Raw genomic sequence first — 25,300 nt, 5'->3', positions numbered from 1 at the left:
TCCACAGTCAGCAAGGGCACTGAACACTGGAGGTCACTGTCCAAACATTTGATGTGTCTCCTCCTCCTTCCTGACAGAACCCTGATTTAGTTCAGATGAGGGAAACAAAGGCAGAAGGAAATGGTAGATAAAATTAAATGTCTTTATAACCTGAAGCCCATTGACAAATATTTGAGGTAAATACAGAGTGAAACATTCCTCCAGGGACTCCCTACTCTCTTAATGTTAATGCTTTCCTTGAGGGAGAAAGGACTTCAGCTCAGCAATAGCAAGGCCCCCAGTATCTTGTGAGTCCGCTTTAGCATATGAAAGTCCTTCTGGAAACCTTCCTTTTTCCTTACCCTCCCCCAGCTCCCAGGTATATAATCAGTCACTCCTCACAACCTTGGTGCAGCTCTTTCTGCCCACAACTCCTATCGCCCTGCTTTAATAAAACCACCTTTTTGAGTCAAAGGTGACTCGAATTCATTCTTGGCCATCAGCTCCGGACCCCCACCACCACTCCAAAATCATTTGGGTGTTCACTTCCTCTCAGATAATCCATTCAACTTAAGAGAAATCTGACCTCTCCCTGGCTTCAGGAGTTGATCTATTGGTTTAAAGATAATGTCACAGCCCCTTGCCAGTAATTCATCCAGAATGGAAATGTGACTTAACTAGCTCAATCAGACCGAAGGAAAATATTTTTGTTCCCTGGTTGATGGAGAGGTACACTCTTCCTCCAGCTGGACGCTTGCTGTCCCAGCCTGCTGCCAGCTTCCTGGTCCCCAGACTCCTTTGTAACTGTGAATGCCCATGTGACATGGTTATGACCACCAGGACGAGGTCTGCTGGGAGGTTTCTAGAACGCCATTTGGGCCTGGCGTGGTGGTTCAACAACGTTATGAAGCTCTCAAACACTTCCTAACCTTTTGTTTCAGGTGCTGCTGGCAGCCATCTTGACATAAGCCAGCACAAGGATGAAGCTAACTGGGGAGGAAGTGAAGACACAAGAAAACCTTCTGCCTGGGTGCACAACCTCTAAAGTCTGCCCTACTGCTAGGCTTCCTTCACCGGAGTCAATCAAATTCCTTGTTACATAAGCCAGGTTCCAGTTGCGTTTCTGTTCCTTGAACTCGAAAGCATCCAGAAAGCTATAGTTGGGAAATAAACTCACAAAGAGACCAGGAGATAAAAGATTAGACGGTAGAAAGAGAATCAGAAGAGCTCAGTGTGACACAATCTGAGACAGGATGAAATTTCACAATGGAAAGAACCGCTGACAGTGCTAAATGTAGTAGATTTATCCAGGAAGATGTTTTTCCTTTCCTATTTCTGCTTTGGATATAGAACCTCTTTAAATCCAACTGTAGGGGCGCCTGGGTGGCTCAGTCGGTTAAGCGGCCGACTTCGGCTCAGGTCACGATCTTGCGGTCCGTGGGTTCAAGCCCCGCGTCGGGTTCTGTGCTGACAGCTCGGAGCCTGGAGCCTGTTTCAGAGTCTGTGTCTCCCTCTTTCTCTGACCCTCCCCTGTTCATGCTCTCTCTCTCTCTCTCTCTGTCTCAAAAATAAATAAATGTTAAAAAAAATTAAAAAAAATAAATCCAACTGTACTCCTTGTCACCATACCACGGTTTTCTGGCTTATTAAATATTTAAAATCTAACTGATGGTGGCCTCTTTACAGTTGGATTATGATGATTATAGTGTGCTTTTACAAAGAAATACAGAATAAATATAGTCGAGTAATGCTTATTTAACGTAAGTAAACTGAAACCACCCTGAGCCTTTTTTTCCCCAAGTAGAAAAAATTCATCAGTGAAGACTTAGAAATCTTGCATATTTTGTTCAAGATGTTCTTTAACAAACAACAACAACAACAACAGCAAAATGGAAAAATGGAAAACACCTAAAAGTAGAGAGAACAGTATAAACTTCCATATATCTATGACTCAGAGTCCAAAGTGATCAATATTTTGTTACTCTTGCTTTTCCTCTCACCTCTCCCGGGAGTAGCTACACTGGCTGGTGGTAAGAACAGCCCTCTAGTTCTCACCTACTTGCTTTCCCCTATCTGCGTGGGAGGGGCAGCTGTCTGCCAGACTAGCATCACTGCCTGCAGTCTAGGCCAGCACAATGGTCCAACCTAATGTGCTTTCCAAAAGTGGACATATTCTGAGTATAAATGAAGAGAAGGAGGAAAAGTAGCTGGGGGTAAGGGAACGAACACATAGGTTCTGGAATGGAGGGAATGGAGGGAAAGCCAATATTGTATTAATGCCTCAAAAGAGGCTCAGGGCAAGAGATGATATTGTCTCTTAGCTCAATTACACCAGATGCCTGAAAAGGTGAAGCCATATATTTCTAGGGCCACTCATACTTTTGGAACCTGATGAGATCTAATGGAGGCCTGCCAACTTGAGCGGCCTTGCCCTGGGAGATATTTTCAAATGATATGATGATGAACTAGACTAATTATTAGTGACTGAATGGAACTCTAGTAATGTGCCAGTATCTATTAACTGTTATGATCCTTTGTTATACAGGATGCATAAAAACAAAACAAAACAAAACAAAACAAAACAGGGGGTGACCTGTGGTATCAGGTTCCTGGCACTGATCTTTGTCTCAGATTCCTGGCACTGAGCTCCTTAAAACCCTTAGGACTTCCTGAATTATAGGAGTGTCTTGTCATTTAAATAAAGGCTTTTTGAGCAAAACTGAGTTTATGTTAATGAGGTGACTTAGAATGGGGACCCTTGATAACCTCACGATGGTCACCAAAAAGACCAAATGGTTGAAGGGTTAGAACTTGTAGCCTCACCCACCAGCCCCCAGGACAGGGTAACAGGTATTGTCAATTAAGCTCTATAAAAACTTGAACAAGATTTGCTGAGCTTCTGTGTTGATGAAAGTGTCCACACACCAAGAGACAGCAACATCCCAGTTCCATGGGGACACAAGTTCCTGCACTCAGAACCTTCTGGACCTTATCCTAGGTACCTCTTTATCTGACTGTTCATCTGTATCCTTTATAACATCCCCTTTACAATAAATGGATAAACCCAAGCAACCATTTCTGAGTTCTGTGAGCCACTCTGGCAAAGCAATCCAACCCAAGGAGGGAGTTGTGGGAAACTCCAATTCATGGCCAAATCAAAGCACAGGTGGCTGCCTGAACTTGCAACTGGTGTCTGAAATGGGGGCAGTCTTGGGAGACTGAGCCCTTAACCTGTGACTTGATGCTCTCTCCAGGCAGACAGTGTCAGAACTGAGTTACATTTGTAGGACACTCAGCCAGTGTCCCCTGAGAACTGGAGAATTGCTTGGTGGTGTTGGAAAACACGTATTGGAGGAGTAAAATCAGCTGACTGAGCAGCAGAATGTTATGTCTGAACAACGTCTATATGGCAGTTAGATTCTCAAGCTGGACGGAAGCCCATCGAACCTATAAGGCAGATGACATCTTCTACATTTTGAGTAGAAAACAACATTATTAAAACTATGAGTTAATTTACCTCCCATTTTATTAATACAGGTAAGAAGAAGAAAGAGCTTACCAAAGCAACAGTAAACTTCTGACCAGCCTCTACCAAAATCACAGACATTCTTACTGTTTGGATTTAATCTACCAAAACAAAAGCTTCCAATTTCTCTCTCTCTCCCTCTCTCTCTCTCTTTGGCATTAAATTGTTAGAATCACTTAGCGATTCTCTATCCTACAAATCTGCCACAACATTTTCTAAAAATATTGCCTTTTTTTTTAATAGACTCAGAAGTAGTGGTTCCCCAAATATAGCCCAGGGATACCTAGGGTATTCCTTGCCCTTCAAGGGGGTCTGTAAGATCAAAACCATTTCCTTAACAATACAAGGATGTTATTTGCCCTTTTCATACCCAAATCTTTCACGGTGTACAATGGAATTTTCCAGATGCTACCTGACATATGATAATAATACCACTCTAGATGACATATATGTGAAGTAGATGTGAGAATCCTGTTTTGTATTAAGCCAGACATCAGAGATGTATAAAAATATAAAACAATTCCACGTACTGCATATTTTTGTTTTGAAGACAAAGTTACTTTTTAAGTTATTTATATTAGCATGTAATGAAATGTTTAAATCTTTAAAGAATTCATAAATAGTACATTTCTTTTTAGTGTTAATCTTGAATAGTTAGACTGACAGACACAACCCCCCATATACAGGCTCCTTGGGGTGCTCCGTAAGTTTTAAGAGCGTCAAGGGTTCCTAAAGTCAAAATGTTTGAGAACTGTTCTTCAAGAAAAATTCCTTTCTTCCCCGTCTAAACTGACCTTTTTTGGGTAACGGGAGAAAAGATTCTTTTCCAATCTTTTTTTTTTCAAGTTTATTTTTATTTATTTCGAGACAGTGAGCTAGAGAGCGAGCAGAGGAGGGGCAGAGACAGAGGGAGACAGAATCCCAAGCAGGCTCCATACGGTCAGCATACAGCCTGATGAGGGCCTCGAACCTACAAACTGCGAGATCATGACCTGAGCCGAGACCACGAGTCGGACGCTTAACCACCTGAGCCACCCAAGCGCCCGTCTTTCACCAGTCTTTTTGCAAATGTCACTGGATATAAAATCAATCTCCTCCCTGACATTCCTCTACATGGTAGGCATTCTCTGATTCTGAGTAGAAAACAGACAACGATTCGTGGGCACTCACATGAAGCACTCACCTTCACCAATTCTGTGTAGCCCGTTTCTTTTGGGGTCCACCATGGCTGGGCTTTCAGTCCATGCACGTTGTAGAGGGAGCGCTGCCACACAGATGCAAAATGTCCCCTCTTGTGCCCAAGCTCGTACCACTTATAGGCCTGAAAGGACAAAGAGACTGAACTACAAACGAAGCATTTTTATTAATTTAAAACTACAGTGTCATTTTTTAAAAAATTTTTTTATCGTTTTTTATTTATTTTTGAGACAGAGAGAGACAGAGCATGAACAGGGGAGGGTCAGAGAGAGGGAGACACAGAATCTGAAACAGGCTCCGGGCTGTGAGCCATCAGCCTAGAGCCCGATGCGGGGCTCGAACTCACGGACCGCGAGATCGAGACCTGAGCTGAAGTCGGACGTTTAACCGATTGAGCCACCCAGGCGCCCCTGAAGTGTCATTTTTGTAACATGTAAATAAACAGCTGCTAGTCAGGTGCCCAAATCTGTTAACACTGGCGAGAATACGATCATTTGATTGGGTTTCTGCTCATGACCCACGATGACAAATGCATGTATGCATTTTAGTTTCACTCTGAGGCTGTATGCTCTTGCAACGCAGGGTTCATGCTGCGATAACTGTGGTCTTCCTTGAAGTGTCCAGCACAGAGTCTAGGACATATTTGTCAAGCGGATAAATAACATAAGAAACCATAGCGGATTGTATCTTTTGGCTTTCATTTCTCAAGTTCTAAGTTTCCCTTAAAAGGAAAGGGCTAGGGCTAGGATTTTAATTTCTTCAAAGACGTCTGCATTTACTGAATCGGATTGCTAAAAAGAAATGTTACGTCTTTTCCCATGCACTTTCTTTCCAAGTCCCCATTCCAGAAGCCGGCCCCGAGGTGGCGGAGCACAAATCCTCCATTAAATTAAGCAGACAGAAAGGAAATATCATTCTGAGCTGGCCATAAATACGGCGGTAGCCCACAGTGGACTTTTTTTAAGGGGGAAGTTTTGTTCCTTTTTTGGGTTTTCTGCCGCCATGAGGAATAACATTTGTGGCTTTCATCTAGTCGTAACATGAAGCAACTTGCCTCCAAGAAGACTAGCCTTTTCAGGGACAGCTGGCTGCAGGGTGTGCTGCTCCACAGGTCTCCTTCGAGTGACACCCTCACCGTATGCTCCCCGGGGGCCCTCCCCACGGGACTGCTGCACCGCGCAGTCTCCACTGTCTTCGGGGTGGAAGGCCCCCCGAGGGCTGTACTTACTAGTACTGCCTTCATGACTGCAAGTCTGCACTAACGGTTGCTTTGGAAGAGGGCGTTCGAATACAAATTCTGATCGCTTAAACAGAGGCATTTACTATCAGGTGGATGAAGAAGTTATGCAAAGAGAGAATCTTCATAAAACTCCAGACAGACTTAATTAAAAAAATATTTTTAAGCTTTATTGTTTTTAATTCATTTGGGAGAGCGCGCGCGCGCGCGCGAGAGAGAGAGAGAGAGTGCATGGGAGGGGTAGAGAGAGGGGGAGAGAGTCCCAAGCGGGCTCCACGCTGTCAACGTGGAGCCCGACGTGGGGCTTGAACTGAGATCATGACCTAAGACGAGATCAAGAGTCAGACGCTCAACCGAATGAGCCATCCAGGCGCTCCAACTCCAGATATACTTTACTGTAAAGAATAGTACCTTTTAAAGGTCTTAAAATTCTTAGGTCAAAATTTCCTTCACTAGAAAAATCAAGCGTGGTAACAGTACCACGTCACATGTTCAGTAACACTTTTCAGGTTATTGCTCACTTTTACATGTGTAATTGCATTTGATCTCTTTAATAACCTCAAATATCTCCATTTTACAAATGTTGAAGCTAGTATTTAAAAAGGCTAAATGTTGGGGCACCCGGGTGGCTCAGGTGGTGATCCCAGGGTTGTGGGACTGAGCCCTGTATCAGGCTCTGCACGGAGGGTGGAACCTGCTTAAGACTGTCTCTCTCTCTCTCTCTCTGCCCATCCCCCACTTGCACGTATGCTCTCTCTGTCTCTAAAATACAAAAAGGAATTAAAAGAAATTTTTAAGAAATCACAAAGTATTTTGAAGTATAACCCAAGGCTCTAGCAACTTCATCCATTCTCCTTCTATCTTCCTATCATTAAAAAAGAAAAAAAAAACTATCAGAAGTGATATTCTTATTTATCTTTCTCCATAATACCTCAAATTAAGAATATATATACTCATCATTCTTATATGTCTTCCTTGAAATACATGTTAAATTGTAGCCATAAAGTAGTTTCTTTAAAAGCCCGAAACTTAAAGTGGCTAGTCATTGCGTGAATTTTGTTTTTGAATTTTGAATGGAATTTTGAACTTTGCGTTTTACTTTTGAAATCAATTTGACTATTTTAGTTATTTCTGTCCAATTTAAATTTAGGATCTCATTTCCTACACCGTTCAGTGTTAAAAGTGAACAACAATATGAATTACCACAGTTGATTTTTTTTTTTTTGAAATGCTTATTTTTGAATCAGGCAGTAATTCATTTTATGGGCCAGGCACAATGTCAGAAGGGAGAAAAAAAAAATCTTCTAGAGAAACCAAAACAGCAAAGCTCATAGCTCTAGTTCAGGAGTTAAAAGTCACAACGTAGTCCCAGACCTAACATTCACCCTGCCGGATGCCTGGGCAAGTCGTTTCACCCACAGTGTCAGGTTACCGCTATCGCCAAGGTCTCTTCTCACACTCAAAGCCAGTCCTACTGGACCCTTTTTTTGTACCCCTCTGCTACTTAACTTTTCAAGAAACAAAACTGTGACAGTGATGCGTCAGGAATTTTAAAAAATCATCTTCAATGAAGGTAAAATAATCTTCAATTATGTAGAGGACCCAATGAATTCAGTCAGGCTGCTTTCTTACAATACAAATTGCTAGAAAATCAATGATCAAGTTAGAATCCTCTGAAAATTCTCTCTTTACTCTTTCCCTTTTATACCTCTAATCAAGGATATGAAAATAAACAGAAAGATCACCTGTGGATACCTTCTTACATGTGTTTTATATTAATGTCTCCTATACTTCAAATTCTTGTCAGGTATGGTTTACACACACACACACACACACACACACACACTCCCACAACACAGAAACAGTATATCAAAAGATCCCCACTCTGAAAAGCCCAGGCCCCGTCTGGGGCACAGGCCTGTCAGGTGTGACCCCAGCTGGAGCCTGTGCCCCTGGAGCTCTGTGCACAGTGGGGCACATGAGCCACACTTGTGGTGAGGACGGCTGGCTGCGGCTGGACCGTGAAGGACTACGAATGCCATCACTTGGACATATGACTTTATTTGTAATTTTGCACCGTACGGTTTTTGAGCACACGATGTCCTGGAAGAAAGTAAGACAAAAGCAATAAACAACAGCCAGGCTTGTCCAGCCCTCTCCGAGGCTGACAACACTGACCGAGCAAGCGGGAAGGTGAGATGGGTGCCAGAGGCTGGGGAAGTGAACTTCCCCAAACGTGGCCCCGACTGCACAGGAGAGAAGTTGGCAATATCATCAAATGAGAGATGGAGCCCAGGAAGAAAAACGGTTTAGAAGAAGACAAGTGAGCTGTCTCTGTGACCTTGCATGGTGCCACCACACGGGCAGCAGACACAGAAATCCTGACTTTGAGTAGGAGACCAGCTAAAATGTGGATTTGTGCATTAATGGAAATACTGAGAACAGCTGCAGGTGAACTGCTCTAAGACGATCATGGTTTAGGGGCGCCTGGGTGGCTCAGCTGGTTAAGTGTCCGACCCGTGATTTTGGCTCAGGTCATGATCTCATAGTTTGTGAGTCAGAAACAACCCTGTTAGAAAAACCTTCTTCAAAAACAATTTTATTGTCAGCCTCTGCAGCACAGAAGCTGTGAGTTTGGTCCTCTTTTGGTGCCTGAGCAGAGCCCCATGCATCGGAACATGAAGGATGGTTGCTTCCCAATTTATAAACTCAGGGCATGACAGTCAATTCACAATACCTGATATCGAGAATATACTAACGCGGGTTTCCTATAGGCTTATTTTTGTTCTCCTGTAAGGATGAATCCCAGTGAATTTTTTAAATTCAAGAACTGTGGTGTTCTTTGCCATCTTGATGGTAATTAAGCTGATAGAACAGTCCCATAGGTTCAAATCCCAAGCCCTCGACAAATGTTTAGTAGTGAATTCTCTGCCCTTGAAGTAAGGGCTGTTTTCATCTAAGATGTGAGAAAAAAAATCACAGACTTCTTTTATCTGTCTTTGCCCTGGACCCTAAGAAGTTCAAAGATAAATTAATTAGTGACAATTACATTTATAGCAATCAGACATGAACATTTATCCAGTGTTAGATATTATAGCAAAATCTTTTTTATCCTTCTCATTCAAAAGAGGTACCAGGGATTTATATCTAAAACAAGGAACACAAAAACGAGAACTGATCAGTGAGTTATTTTCCTTTCTTCACGTCTAATGTCTCATTTTATTCCAGTTGACTGACTGGTAGGTTAGAGGAGAAAGGGACAGATGCATAGAAATGTATAAAGCAAACTGACAATCATCCAAATCTCTCTTACTGCAAATCAGTTCATGTCTCTAGCTGGCAATTACCCCATCACAAAACCCCCTGCTCTTATGAACCCTCAAGTGTCAAGATACCTCCACGTTCTTATTAATTTTAGAAACCTGACGCTCTGTTATCTTTTATTTTTATCCTTTAAGCCGACTGCATTTTACTACGTATGTGGAATGCACTGGTTACAACGATTCAGTGTCTCGCTTCGCCCTTTTGCCTCTGACTGTAAGGAGAGCCCACTCTAGAGCCTTGTGATGATGCAAGACGGAAAAGGTAGGCTTCACTCTCCACCAACAGCCTGTAAATCATGGTGATTGTTGACAATTTGGTAACTTCAGTATATGATGTCATGATTAATAATCTCAAGTTATGTTTAAAGAAGCTGACACGGTACTCAGAAAAAAGCAGTAATCACAAAGAAAACACGTAATTTGGTTTAGCTAGTACATTTTGTGTATCAGTACCTGTCATTACTCTAGCTATAGGTATTCATCTCAAACTTGGCATTAAATACCAGAAGGTAATTTACATAATTAACCACTGAGTTCAGTGTGCTTAGGGATCAGTTGAATAAAGACTTCATTCTAAAAATAACTACTTTTTAAATACCCCAAATAAAATAAAAACAAATCTAGATATATTGTTAAAAGATATTTAAGCAACTTCAGACATCTCTTCGTTTCATAATTTTAAAAATATTTTTTCAGGACAATGCTTATGCTTTATGCACACAGACACACACACGTGCACACACACACACACATACACACATATACACGTACTAAATGAGAGGCTGGTCTCATGATTACTCAGCTAGTTTCTTAAAAGAAACTATAAGAGTCAAAAATCCCCAAAATTCTTTCTAGGCTTGTAGGAGTTGTTGGGTTGCTTTTTAAGAAAAGTTTAAATAGCTAAATAGTTTTGGCGTGCCTGGGTGGCTCAGTCAGTTAAGCATCCGACTCTTGACTTTGGCTCAGGTCACAATCTGGCAGTTTGTGGGTTCAAGCCCTGAGGAGAGCTCTGCACTGACAGTGTGGAGCCTGCTTCAGGTTCTGTCTCCTCTCTCTCTGCCCCGCCCACACTCATGCTCAGGCTCGCTCGCTCTCTCTCTCTCTCTCTCTCTCTCAAAGATAAATAAACTTAAAAAAATAGCTAAATTGTTTCAATCACCACCTTCAAAAGTCTACGCTCAAAATATTTTTTCAGTTGTTAATTTCTCCTAGAATTACCCTCCCCACCCCACCTAGTCTACCCTCTGTTAAGAGAACAAAAACTTCACAAACTCATTACCTCTTTGTCCCCAACCCTCTGCATGGCATCCCCCAGGTGGAAGTAAAACCTGCCATCGTCAGTGCCGGGGTCCCCAGATTCTATTCCTTCCTATAAAAAGGACAGTGTTAGCATTTAATGAAAAAATTAAATACCAGCTTTTGTTCATTGATTTACTTAATCTTTATATACCATACAAAAACCTAAGGAGCAGAAAAGTTCATCTCAATATTAAAGTCTGGCAATTAGGTTACTGGTCAACATTTACAGTGCAAACCCAAAAAGAGGTCATAAAGCTTAATTTAACAATAGATTTGCCATAAATTAACAATCTCCTAGCCCATAAAATTAATATATGAATCATCTCTGTGGAAACTATCATATTTCAATATCCCAAAGAATTTCTTGACTGGGTATCTATCCCATTTATTTTGCTCTCCAAATCTGACCATATGTCATCTGGAGGCTTCTTATTCCTAAACCAAAATGTTTAGTTGCTCATAAAATGTTTGAAGTGATAGAGACCTAAATGCAAATAGTGTTTCATTCTACTCAAAACAAATGCATCCTCACCTTTTAATGAAATCTTTTACAAAATTTACAGTTAGGATTAAAGCCAGCTGGAATCTTCGAAAATGTAGCTGTTATTAAACAGATCCTATGCTAAAACATTTAGCTGATTTCTGCCCTGTCTCCCGCATAAGGACTGAATTGAGATGTGTATACACAACAATAACAATAACAAAAAAAAGAGAGTGAACATAAGAAGGACAGAAGTAAAAAAATATTTAAATATCAAGAATTTTTTCTAAAAATCTGCATTTTCAGGTCTCTTCATGAGAAACCCATTATCTTTACTAGGAAGAAATTTTATTTGCATAATGTTGGAAGGTAGCAGCGAGGAACAGAAGAATCACTCAGGAGAGGAGGAGAGCTGTGATCGGGGCTCTTGACTGACAGGTTAACTAACAGACCCATGCTCTGTTTCCCCATCTCTGAAGCAAGGAGGGTACTAATAGCCCCTTATTATGTCAAAGGAAATGTAAGGGGAACACTTTCAATCAGAGAAACCCACATGCCCAGAGGGTCCTGGCAGAGAATGTAAAGGTTTGCAGAGGCCTGGTGACGGCCAAGGCAGACTGGAGGGTGCGGGCCACCTCAAGGGGACAACACTGCTCTTCTCCAATGCTGGGATGTGGGCCAGATGTGATCTTTCAAGAGAAATCAGAAATGTGCATGATTATATAAAACGCTCAGATTCTTAACTGAAGCAAGCAATTTAAAATTGTTTTTAATAGAACTGTGCTGGCCAAATAAAATATGCAAGTTATTTGCAATCAGTGGATTGCTATTTGAGAGCTCTGATTTAAGTCATGTGAAAAAGAGAGATCATGGAAGTGTGATATATACTGTTACTTAAAAAAAAAAAGTTCATAGGTATTCCACCAGCTACCTGTCTAATATGGTAGCTGCTAGCTACATGCTACTATTTAAATGAAAATGAAAGTTAAAAATTCAGTTCCTCAGTCACATCAGCCACATTTCAGTTGCCCAATAGCCACATACGGCTAATGGCTACCATACTGGAACATACAAACAAAGAACATTCCCACTGTGACAGAAAGTTCTACTGAATAGCCCTTAGCTAGACCAAATGTGATTCTGGTATATCTGCAAGGATTCAATTAGATATACAAGGGAAAAAAAAATGACAGCATATTTTAATCTGAGTATTTGAGCTATCAGGTTTTTTAGGGTTTGACCTATTCAGGTGCCATTTGTTACCATACTTTATGTAGGTTGCCATGAGCCCTTGTTCAACCTAGACTGAATGTATAATTATATTATAACAGGAACATTTAATGCATTGCCCATATTCCAAAGTATTACATTAGTAATTTTGATCTACCTTTCCCATTTCAATAAAAACTAGTAACTACAGTTTTAGGAATTTCTTCATAACGTCTTTTCCAAATAATCTCTGCTCGTATGGTTGGCATTTCTACATCCAACACTCTCAATCACTGCCCATGAATGTCATGGTCAGAGGGTGTACATTCTGAAGATGAAAGTACTCCGCGGTGCATGCCAATTAGTCGACAATGTATAATCAAGGGAATCCAAATGACTCAAAGGAATCAGAAGATGAAAAAAAGAGGAAAGGCAGGGATAGTTACCTTTAAGTAGGGAATGCTCTCAGCAATTTTGTTCTGCGCCTTCAGGATAAAGCCATAATGCACTTTAGCAAAGCCATCATTAGGCGTCACATTCAGAACCTAAACTCAAAGAAAATGGAAAGCTATTGTGACTGATACACATTCTACAAATGGCTGTCAAAGGAAATTTTAATTAGCTTTGCTGTGCTTGGGTCCACATTATGATGTTACAGCTTAAAACACTACAGTGTTTTGTCTCATTGCGATATTAGGCTTCAATACCCCCATTTCTTGTCAACTCAAAAAGTTTGCACATCTATCCATCAGTTCTTCATGAATGAAGAAATCTGGGCGCCTGGGTGGCTCAGTTGATTAAAAGTCCAACTTTGGTTCAGGTCATGATCTCACAGTTCATGGGTTTGAGCCCCGCATCAGGCTCTGTGCTGACAGTTCTGTGTGCTTCAGATTCTGTGTCCCCCTCTCTCTTTCTCTGCCCCTCTCCCTCTTGCACTCTGTCTCTCTCTCAAAAATAAACATTAAAAAAATTTTTTTAAAGGAACGAAGACTACAGTGAAAAGGCAATGACCATTAAAGCATCAATTGAACAATGCAAATCAGCAAAGTATGTGTCAACTGATATGACCTGAATATTTTTTTTAGGGATCAGGGAAAAACTGCTTTAAACTTGCTGTATTTAAAGTCAACTCTCAGTGGTTATTATACCTTTCTTTATGTACGTGCTTTATACATTGCCTTAAATAAGAGACAATTTAGATTTTTACAATCTAAATTTCACAATCCATTTATTTAACACAAATTTCTTGAATGCCCAGACCGTTTTAAGGACTGAGGATGAAGTGACAAGCAAATCCAATAGTCTGTGATAAAACCTAAGTAAATATTTAATATACATCGAATCCCTATATCATATGCATTTATTATGATTAAAGATAAATTATGCAACATGCCTCCAAGTTAAATATTAGCAGGGAGAAAGCAAAACAACAACATTCCCCTTTGAAGCTGCCCAGACAAACTAATTCATGGAACAAAAGCGAAAGCCAACGGTTTGAGTTGAGTGAGCGTAAGACGAATGTCCTGAATATCCCATAGCTTCTCTTCATCCTTCAGCCTGAGTGGGGAAAGGGAGTAGCAGCCAGCCTGGGCTCTGTACCCAGGACCAAGTGAGTAAGGGAGACGGGACGCCCTGCCCTTCAAGAGTCCACAGTGCATACTGGTGATACTTTATAAATTTTCGGTTCCTGTCTGGTCCTGCACCTCCTCCACGCACAAATCCAGTCAGCACCACCTTCCCCATATATTCAGAATCATGCCCCTGCCACTTCCTTCACCACTGCCACCCTGCTCTACGCCTTGTCACCTCTCCCCTGTGTTCTCACACAAGACTCCTAACTGCTGACCTTCTGCACCACCAGCCTGCTCTCCTATAGCCTGTTCTCCACAGGGGCCCTGAAGGAGCTCACTAAATCCTATGTCAGACCTCATTCTTTTTCTGTTCAGAACCCAGATGGGTTCCATGCCACTCAGAGTAAAAGACTAAGTTCTAGGGATGGTCTCCTGGGCCTCCCTTGAGCTGGGCCTCTCTACCTCTCTGGCTTCCTCTCCTAAGCCCCTCCCACCAGCCAACCTAAGGCACCTTGGACTCCTTGCTGCTGCACAGCAAGCCAAAGGCACCCCTGCCTCAGGACCTTTGCATGTACAGCACTTCTTTGCCTCAAAGAGTCTTCTCCCAAACATGGAAATGGCTCACTCTTCACCTTGATGAAATCTGTGCTCAGAGGTCACCATCTTGGTGAAGCCAACCCCCAACCACCCCCTATAAAACAGAACCAACCTCCCATTTACTAGTCACTCTCTTGACTTTTATTACGCTGATTCTTTTCTTTACAGTGCTCATCACCATTTGACTTATTATTCTTTTATTTTTCCCGCTAAGGCCTCAGCCGTACAGGGATTTTGTCTGCTGCACTCACTGCTGATCCCCGGGGCTTACAACGGTGCCCGGCACATGGCAGGTCATCAAGAAAGCTGTGCTAACTGAATGGGTGAGTGAGTGCCAGGCTGTCCTCCTAACCAGATTTCTGAAAGCACAGACTCTGTTTCTTCTTCACCTTCCAAGCACCTGTTACTGAGCAAGAGTACAATAAATGTTGCTGGAACTGAACTGAGTCGAGGCCACTCATGTTTCTGCCAGCATAAGGGGACTGTTATATGAGGGGACTATTATAATGATTGCAACCACACAGATGACATTTCTATCTATTCAGACCCACAGTCATCCTCTCAGGTAATTAACAAATGTATTCATTTGCCAGATATTTTAGAATATACAGAGTTCTTCTGGGCTCTGGACACATAAGCATAAATGAGATACACTCTTTTCTCAAGGGAAGTCTCAGTCAAGGGAGGAAGACAGATTCACAAGCAGACAGTGATAATCGACATGGTGATAGACACGAGGCATGCAGGGGGGTAAAGAGGAGGAGTACCTTGCTCGCTCTAGGATTGGCGTGGCAAAAGCAAGGTCTGAAAGGTGCTCAGGAGTTCACCAGGCAAAGGGAAGACGACGGATGGTGGGGGAGGAGGCACTCAAGGCATAGGAGAAAGTGAGTGGAAAAGAATAATGGACCAGGAACGGCAAAAGGGAATGAGACTGGAAAAAGGGGGACAGAAGGCAAATCACAAAAGGTCCTGTCCCTATTGTGGTTTACATGTACATGGAGAATGAACATGTGGCTTATATTATCTAATGGCAATCAACAAAGCCCCATGATATGACAAGTGGCTTTATAAAGTTTCTGAGAAAATAAAATTGAGATTAATATTAATAATACTGTATAGATTCTGTCTCTTTTTCTTTATACACACACACAACAGAGATAGTGACAAAAAACAAGTATAGTTGATATTTCTGCTTCCAGTATAAACTCTGCATGGCACAGTGCCAAGAAAAAAAACCCCCAAATCCTGTAATTACAAATTATTGCATATACATAATCATTAAAATATCAATTTGTTCTTTAGCACACAATCCAGTGATTTCACTACTGGGTACTACTGGGTATTTAACCCAAAGAAAACAAAAACACTAATTCAAAAAGATATATGCACTCCTATGTTGATTGCAGCATTATTTACAATAGTCAAACTATGAAAGCAGCCCAGGTATCCATCGATAGAAGAATGGATAAAGAAGATGTGGTATATATACACAATGGAACATTACTCAGCCATAAAAAAAGAATGAGAAAGAATGAGATCTTGTCATTTGTGACAACACGGTTGGACCTAGAGGGTATAAGACTGAGTGAAATTAGTCAGATAAAAGACAAATACCATATGATTTCACTTATCTGTTGAGTCTGAAAAACAAAACAAACAAACAAAAAAAGCAGAGACGCACCTGGGTGGCTCAGTTGGTTAAGTGACCAACTTCTGCTCAGGTCATGATCTCGCGGTTTGTGAGTTTGAGCCCCGCGTCAGGCTCTGTGCTGATGGTGCGGAGCCTACTTGGGATTCTCTCTCTCTGCCCTCCCCTACTCTCTTTCTCTCTCTGTCTCTCAAAAATAAATAAAATTCAAAAAAAGAAAGCAGAAACCGACCCATAAATACAGAGAACAAAGTGGTGGTGGCTAGAGGGGACAGGGCTGTGGGGATGGGCAAAATGGGTGAAGGGGAGTGGGAGGCACGGCTTCTAGTTATAGAATAAATCACGAGGATGAAAGGGCAGCACAGGGAATAGAGTCAATGGTACTGTAATAGTGTTGTGTGGTGACAGATGGCAGTTACACTTGTGATGAGCTTAGCATAACGTATGAAGTTGTTGAATCACTATGTTGTACATCTGAAACGAATGTAACATTGTGTGTCAACTATACTCCAATAAAAAAAATACATAAATTTTTTTTTGTTCAAAAATGTTCATTGCAGCATTGTTTATTACAACAAAATAATTATAAATAACCTATCCAGGTTAAGAAACAATCTGTCAATCAGCTAAGCATCTGACTTTGGCTCAGATCATGATCTCACGGTTCATGGGTTTGAGCCCCGCATCAGGCTCTATGCTGACAGTTCAGAGCCTGGAGCCTGCTTCAGATTCTTTGTCTCTCTCTTTCTCTGCCCTTCATCCATTCAGGCTCTGTCTCTGTCTCTCAAAAATGAAAAGATGTTAAAAAAAAATTAGAAATAACCTATCCAGCCAAGGCAGTTTAGTTAATGATGATATATCCCTAAGAAGGAACACTTGGTAGCTACTAAAAATGAGGTTCTAGAAGAATATTTATTCACTTATAAAAATTCCGGTGATAGTATGGTTAATATAAACCAATTTAATTAAAAAAGACAAGTATATGTTCTGTGTATGGAAAAGAGATTAGAAGGACACATACCACATGTTTTCATGGTGGTCTGCATGTGACAATGAGGCTGCAAATGATTTCTGCCTTTTGTGCTTATCTGTCTCCCTTGTTGGTTGCATTAGGCTTCTCTTAAATTTTATCATTAGAAAAGAGAATAAAAAAGTTTAAATAAAATAGAAAATTTTCAGTGACTAGATTTTTTTTTTTTTTTTTTTTGCAATTTAATGAAATTTAAGAGTATTCAGAAGACTTCGTCTCATCTTAAAACTTATTTGGGGGCATGCACCTTTCATGATGTGCATCACTACCTAACATGTATCTTGTATTATTAAATAAACACCATACATAAATACTTAAGCATACATATCGCACGTTTTTGCTTGAGCCTGTTTCACCGGAAGGCTATGCAACCAGGCATGTGGGAAGACCACTGCTGGGGGCAGTGCGAACCAATGAGGAGTTGAAGCCAAGGATGGGATGGTCTGATTTGTGTTTTGTGTTGATGAAGGCTGGAGGACGGCAAGCCTGGACAGGATAAATGTGCCTTAGTTTAGGCAAGAGGGGATGAGCCCTTGGGTTAAAAAGAGAGTGGATTTGAAAGATATTCAGAGGGTAAATTAATAGAAGCTTAGGATTTGACATCAGGTTGAAAGTCCATGAACTCACACCATATGTTTGTTTCCTTAACTACCATTTCCCAAGCTGGCGTGTGTGAGTTTCAATCAACACGTGTGGGCTAAGTGAATGGAGGGAAAAATCGGGAAAATGCTAGACTCTAGAACACGGGTGGCTTGGTTAACTGTTAATGCCAAGGGGAACGAGGGTCATCTCTAAACTACAGCTGTCAGCAATCTACATCAAACCATTGTAAAGCAAAGTCTTGTTGAAACTGAAAAGCAGCAAAGAAAAAAAAAAAAAAAAAGAAAAGAAAAAGAAAATCCCAGAAAGGAAACCAACAATGACTTGAGTTTTATAAATTTACTTAAAGACAAAAATCAACATGAAGAAAAGAAAATCAACAAGAAGAAAATTTCTTCTGAAAATGACCTCTGAAACACAGACATATCAGGATCAACTTTGGGTAGGGAAAGAGCATGCCTTAGACATAGCTTATTAACTTAGAAGTGAGGGGTGGGAAGAAAAGGCAAACCTCACATATATTTTCAGACTATTAATGCTTCTTTAAGAAGAAACCCACTCAATTGTGTAATACGGCCCTGTTTTAGACTTTCTGCATCTTGTTATGATTACTCAGATGAGATTATGATTTCAAACATATAAATTACAATAGAAAAACATTATTTTTCAAGATGAATTAAAATGTTTCACATATCTGGCATCTACTAACAGGTAAAAACAATGAATATATTCAAGGAAGGTTCTGGAAAGAAATCCATAGTGAGTGGGAGAATCTAGTATGCTTTCAGATCCTGCCCTAACCTCAAATCTACTTGGTATGCAGTCAATATTTGCTCATGATTTTTGAAAGGAAGGAAGGAAGGAAGGAAAGGAGGAGAGAAAGAAGGAAATCTACAATTCCATCTCTAAGGCTTCTAGGATAGGCAGGATAATGGGTATATCTAGGTATTCTGATATAGGTGGAAAATTCTTATATTCATAAGGTCCTGAATTGTGAAATACATGATATGTCTCTTAAACAAAACTAAGCATTAGGTTTTGGTCATTAGCAACTACAAACCCACATGGACTTCTTGTATGACCTGGACCAGGTATTTTAGTGAATGGCACATATTTTCAATGCTGTAGGATCAATCTACTTTATGCAGATATTACACACATTATAAAATGTGTAATATTATATTACAAATTCAAATATTACATATTATAAATTCAGCAGCCTTCAGAAAATATAAAAATTATGAGAAGGAAGAAGAGAAAATTGTTCTGAAATTCAATGATTTTCAAGTAAGCCTCAACACCAATAAAAGGGAGAAAGCATCCCTTTGTGAATAGATCCAGTCCCTAGCCTGAGTATGAAATCACCATATTTTGACAGCATTTTTAAAACAGAAGGAATTGGGGTGCCTGGGTGGCTCAGTTGGTTGAGCAGCCAACTCTTGGTTTTGGCTCAGGTCGATCCCACAGTTCGTGAGTTCTAGCCCTGAGTCTGTCTCCATGTGGACAGCATGGAGTCTGCTTGGGATTTTCTCTTTCCCTCTCTTTGCTCTCCCCCTCTTGCTCATGCATGTGCTCTTTTTTGTCTCTCTCTCTCAAAATAAATAAACTTAAAAAAAAAAACAACCAGGAGGAATCATATTGGATCACTGAGTAGTAGCACTTTGATGTAAAGCACACCAGCTTAAAAACCATGGACCAAAACACCTAAATTAAAGAATAACAGGTAAATGTGTTCCTTTTCTTTTATAGATGCATTAACTTTCTCCAGTGTCAAAGTTCATTTGGTATCCTATTTATACCAAATGAATTCCTTATTGCTTGAGGGAGTCACAGCTTCCTAGATTTATAGTTACTTGTGACTTGGAGGTTATCTATTAAAATAACCACTATAAGGTAAAAATCCCTTCAAAGGCATCCCTGCTGGAGGATCAAAGAGTCACTGCCCTCCAAGAGGTGAGTAATTTACTCCACATGCCTGAAAGGCTCCTGATCTGTAGTCTCTCTGTAGATCGGACTTTTTGTGAAAAAAGGAAAAGGCTCTGTATTTTAACGTTCATGGAAAAATGGAGTTTCACTTCCTGTCATGAAGCACACTGTTAGAAAGGATGTCTGTGGACTGATAAGTACAGTTTTAAAACGATCACAATTATAAGTTGAAGGTTTTGCTGTACCAAGTATGAATTAAAATTTACATTTTTCTGATTAAGGGAAAAAAGGGATGAAAACAAAGTTTCGAATATGTTAACATAATAATCCTTACATTCCACTTAACCTAATTTAAAACAAAGAAAACAGGAGATTGGGTACAATAAATGCGATTTACAATAATATTAAAACTTCTTGCTCAAAACAATCTGATGTAGTTAACAGGAGACTGCTGTTTGCTTACCTCTTCATAAACCTTCTTGGCATTGTTATTATCTCCTATCAAGAGGTACCCCACTCCAAGGTCATTCTTTAAAGAAGTATCATCAGGAAATAGTTGAACTAACTTCTGTAGGGTGATCAGGGAACCCCTCATATGACCTGATTTGGTAGGAAGAAACAAACAAACCAACCAACATCAATAATATATCTTTGTATTGAGAGTGTGAATCACAAGAGACTATTCAATAGAGCCCTTAGACCAGCTTAAATCTGACTATACAGTTTTAATGATGGCCTCTTCAGCTTTCATCATGCAATTGTGATGATTATCAATAACTTCTATAAGTAGATAGTAAATGTAATACTGATTATAAACATTTTAAAGACATTCTCATTTTCTAAATCCATCAACATTTTTCTTACGTCAAATTCCCTCTTTGAAAAGTTTTATCAATTCCTTGTAAAAAAATGTCTCACTGGTGTATCTTTGGTTTATCATGATTAACTTCAAGATTATGAATAGAGAACGAATAAAAAGTCTAACAGATTTCGAGTCTAGCACCTTGTATGGAACTTGAAAAGGCACTGAGGTACACCTCTGTAGCTGTTTCCAAATAAGACTGTCCTCATCTCTAGGTAACAAATAGCCTAGTCATGGAGCGAAGGAGACATCATCTGGTATTATGGGACCCTCTGGTGGACGATAGGATACTATGCACAACAGGAATCATGAAAACCCTAGCTAGTTCTGGTCGATTTTTAAGGCTATCGAATGGAAATTTAAAATTTCTGGGGCCAACTGTCACTACTCCTCCACACAGAAATAAACTGAATATGGGAAAATGTGCAAAATATGGCTAGTATACATGACAAAATTAATTCCCTAAAGGGCTCAGTTGCCCACAAACGAAGTATTAGCCAAGAGTATGATGGGATATCAGGCTAATGCAGTTGTACGTCCTGCTAACAGTTAACCCGTTTGGCCTAAAACATCACCAGTTTATCCCATGGCCTTCCCCCTCTACTGGCCAATCTTGAATGGATTTGCTGAGCTATTCATTCCCTCACTAACAAATCGGACTCCACTCTTCCCTTCCTCCCTACCTGCCCAATTTAGATTCGTATGTTTCTTCTGTTCCTACAGTTCCCCTGTTAACCACTGCAAAGGCCCAGATGGAAAGTCCCTTTGGCTACTATCTCTGTTCCTTCCACGCTGCATCACCCAACTGTGTTCTACTGTGAGTAAACTTCACCACCTTGTCACCTTCAACAACATCTTCTCCCTATAATCCTCTCCTCACAGAGCCTCCTCTCATGAACTTGCCTTATTCTCATTTGGGGAAAAAGACTATATTCAAGTATTGAAGGATGGCTGCAGAAGGGGGTTAGATTTATTGATAGTCAGTCTTTTTCCACTGGGGCCAGAAACAAGGTGAGGCAAGCGAGATACTCAAAGCAAAGTTGAAGAGGCTGCCAAAAATTCAGTAATCAAGATGAGCGATACTTTTATGCATTCTTTCTAAAAAAATCCACAATGAAAGAAATATCAACATTTTAAGGGCAGGCTAAGTGAATAGTGCCTAACAGAGCCATATTGGAGACTGAGGCAAGAAAAACACTCAGTAATACTGATTTTATGCCTAAGGCAAGTGCCTCCAGTGAGTGGCACCCTTGCCTTTTCCATCCTGTGTGGGTGCCATATGCTTTTCTTCTTCTGGACTGGCTCTTCTGAATAGAAGTCTAAGGGGCCTTCTAGTTTCTAATCATAACTTGGGTTCTGTTCCTATCTGATAACAGGGTCAGCTGGCTTCCAATATTACTTATATGAGCCTCTCCTAGTGACATCAATAATTATTCATGTAACTTACCCAGCCACTAGCACCTACCTGAGCAGTTACACTTGGCCTAGATTCTTCCATCTGGTTTACTGATGACAAGTTAGGTGGGAGAGAATCACAAGCCTGATAATAATGAAGTTAGGTTAGAGCTAGTCTTATCTGCCTTTGGCATGGGAACCTGGGTCAGAGAGGATGCTTTATGCTGCTCTTTTCAAAGCATTTGTAAATTTACCTAGTGGTTTTAAGACTTTTTTTTTTTTTTCCTATCATTTTCCTTGGGATGGAGTCAAACTTTGCAGGCAACATTTTTAGTGCCTGGAACTCCTAATATTCCCTCTATAAAAACTGCTGCACTTATAACTTCAACCTCCAGGAATCAATTTGTTATGGTTAAGAGTGAAAAGAGTCTGGCACCGCAGGAAGAGTTTTTGATTCCAGACCTATTAGTTTATTAGCTATGATTCTTTAGGCAAATTATCCAACCTCTGAGCATCCCATCTGCCTAGCTTTAAAATGGGGTGGGGGAAAAGGTGGTAAAATACCTTATGCATCTTTCTAAGTATTAAGGTTAGGACTGCCATTTCTGTCTAGGACACTTTCAGGTAAATTACGCGAAATCAGTTATGAAAGTCAGGTTCCCTTCCAGGTAACTACACTCTTCTAAGAATATACAGCATGGCATTTGCTGTTGAATTAACTCTTACTCCACCTTACCCAGAAATTGCTGTCGGTCTGAGCGCCGCTTCAAGGTCAGCTTCAGCAAGTCTGTGGGGACATCGGGCAGACTGGCCACCTCCTGGTAGGTTTCGATGGCCCCACGAAGCACCTCATTGCTCCTTCTTTTCTCGGCCAGATCGTCTTCACACTAGAGGAAGTCCCCACACTGGATAAATGTCCCATGACAAGATATATTTGTAATCACCCAAAATATGCACACAAACTTAATTTCTGGACATGCATCAAAAGCAATCTGAGACACATTAAAATTTTCTCCTTTTCAAGTGATTCAAAAGCAAACCAAAAAAAGCAAGACAACATGCTATCTAAGTAACACGAAGACGGGTTAGCTATCAAGCTGCAGAGGAGGAAAAATGCCATAAAAGCAAGAGGAATTAATATATGCTGGGCTGATAGAGATCTGTATCATGTTATATATTAACATTACACAGACAGAGCTCCAGTCCGTACTTCCTATTCTCTCAGTAGTTTGTGTGTTCACTCATTCATTCAACAACTATTACCCGAGAGCCACTTGGCAGGCAAAATAAACAACACAAAGCCCTTTTCTCATTCTGCTTCATTATGAACAAAAAGACAACATACAAATCAAAGTACCATGTGCCTGGCAGCCATAAATGCTGTGGGTCAAAAACGCAGCCGGCTCAGGAGTGCTGGCACCGGTGTGGTTGGGAAAAGTTAGTTTAGGCAGGATGAGCAGGGATGGCCTGACAGAAGTGAGGGAGTGAGGCATGAGGATATGTGGAGGAAGAACATTCCAAGGCAGAGAAAACAGCAAAAGCAAGGCCCCGAGGGAGAAGTGACGGGTGGAGGAAAGGCGGGTGCAGGCGCGGGGCAAGGAGGAGACTAGTGGAAGGGTGATGGTCAGGCAGCGAAGAACCTGGCAAGCTATTGCCAATTCCACTACGGTACCTCCATGTGAGATGGAAAGGCACCAGGGTTTTTTTTTTTTTTTAATGTTTATTTATTTTAAGAGAGAGAGAGAGAGAGCACGCACACATGAACAGGGGGAGAAGCAGAAAGAGAGAGAGAGAGAGAGAGAGAGAGAGAATCAATCTGAAGCCAGGCTCCACCCTGTCAGCAGAGCCCAATGCAGGACTTGATCTCACGAACTGTGAGATCATGACCTGAGCCGCAATCAAGAGTTGGACGCTTAACCAACTGGGCCACATAGGTGCCCCCACAACAGGGGTTTTTGACATGATCGAAAGGACCACACTGGCAGTGGTATGGAGAACAGACCGAAAGAGTGGCAGAGAAGCACAGAGGCCAGTGAGGATGCTCCAGTAGGAACCCAGACAAGGAATGATGATGACGGTTTGGATGAAGGTGGTAGGAGATAGCCGGATTACAGATACATTTTGAAGGTCAGAGCCAAAAGATGTGCAGATGGTCTGAATGTGGCAGAAAGGGAGGGAGAGAAGTCAAGGATGAACTCCAGGGTGTTGGCTGGAGCGATTACCAGACAGAACTGCCGTCCTCTGAGAACGGGAGAAGAGGGCAGGAACAGGTTGGTAGGCATTCGGAATCCGGAGTTCTGTTTTGGACCTACTAAACTCAACACTGATTAGGCACCCAAGTGGCGATACTGGACAGAAAGGTACATATAGGAGTCTGGGGTTCAGGAGAGAGGTTGGAAAGACAAGGAGGACCAGCAAAAAGCACAGCGAAAGAAAGGTAAGGAGAAAATAACAACAAAGAAGTGACAAAGTGATACAAGGTAATAAGAGGGAGCGATCAATCATGTTCGAAGTGGCCATCAGCTTGGGCATCTTGGTCATGATGCTGGATTGGGCACTGTGGCACTTCTGATGAGCCTGGTAAAAGCATTTTTTATGGGACAACTGGGGACCCATAACAGAATGGAGCAGGATCAGAGGAAACCAGGAGGGAAGGAGGTGCACACAACCCTTACAGGGAAGCAGAGAAATGGGCCAGTAAGTGGAGAGGAATGTGGAGACCAGGGAGAGATTTTTTTTTTATAATGGCAAATATTACAGCATGTTTCTAAGCTGATGCAAAAGAGTTGGTAGGGAGGGAAAGTGTGAGGATGCAGGAAATGCAAAAATCAGAATGATGTCCTTCAGCAGGTGGCAGAGGCTGGGAAAGGGAACAACTCATCCATGCGAACAGGAGAGAAGGCAGAGCATATGGCAGGAGGGGAAGAGAGGCTGTTAGTGCTGTAGTGGGATCATGCAGAAGTTCTCTTTGGATACTCCCATTTTCTTAGTGAAATAAGCAAGAGTCTTCGCTGGAGATTGAGAGTGGGGAATGAAATATGAGAGGGATAAAGAGGAGAATGTGTAAAATGGTAGTTAAAATCCCATCAGATTTAGTACACTATAATTCAAAGATTACCATTTGAGGAAAAATGATACCAGTTAGAGGCTAAAAGTGGCATATAAAGGGTTTTCTCAGAATATCCTATTTAACATGTTTACCTTTCTAAATAAAGTGTGGGCTGCAGTCAATATATAGTTGTCTGAAGAACCAAAATGAAGCACAACTCCATAATTTGAGGGCGTGGTAAGAAAACGATCCACCCTCCCCTGTTCCAAATCAGAACTAGTAAGAATCGGCACAAATTGATAAAATACCTGTGGAGAACTCTTCAGAAAATATCACATCAAAGAATAACTTGTTCTGTGTACTGATTAGGT

The 25,300-nt window shown here is 41.1% G+C and overlaps 1 protein-coding gene across 7 annotated transcripts in view; it reads right to left on the bottom strand.

Moving 5' to 3' along the window:
* ASPH (aspartate beta-hydroxylase) overlaps nucleotides 1-25,300 on the bottom strand; it is a 221,978-nt gene that overhangs the window by 38,568 nt on the left and 158,110 nt on the right. For 6 of the 7 annotated variants that reach the window (XM_049633353.1, XM_049633356.1, XM_049633355.1 and 3 more), the window contains 5 exons: nucleotides 22,617-22,767; nucleotides 20,087-20,223; nucleotides 12,698-12,796; nucleotides 10,542-10,631; nucleotides 4,689-4,826 (listed from right to left, as the gene is read on the bottom strand). In XM_049633353.1, coding sequence (XP_049489310.1) covers nucleotides 4,689-4,826; nucleotides 10,542-10,631; nucleotides 12,698-12,796; nucleotides 20,087-20,223; nucleotides 22,617-22,767 — 615 coding nt within the window. The remainder of the gene's footprint in view (nucleotides 1-4,688; nucleotides 4,827-10,541; nucleotides 10,632-12,697; nucleotides 12,797-20,086; nucleotides 20,224-22,616; nucleotides 22,768-25,300) is intronic. The other variant, XM_049633359.1, reaches the window with a different exon arrangement.

Source organism: Panthera uncia, chromosome F2 (assembly GCF_023721935.1).
Source record: "Panthera uncia isolate 11264 chromosome F2, Puncia_PCG_1.0, whole genome shotgun sequence".
Classification (NCBI taxonomy): Eukaryota; Metazoa; Chordata; class Mammalia; order Carnivora; family Felidae; genus Panthera; species Panthera uncia.
The sequence above is the reverse complement of the archived record's forward strand: the minus strand, read 5'-3'. Positions and strand labels throughout refer to the sequence as shown.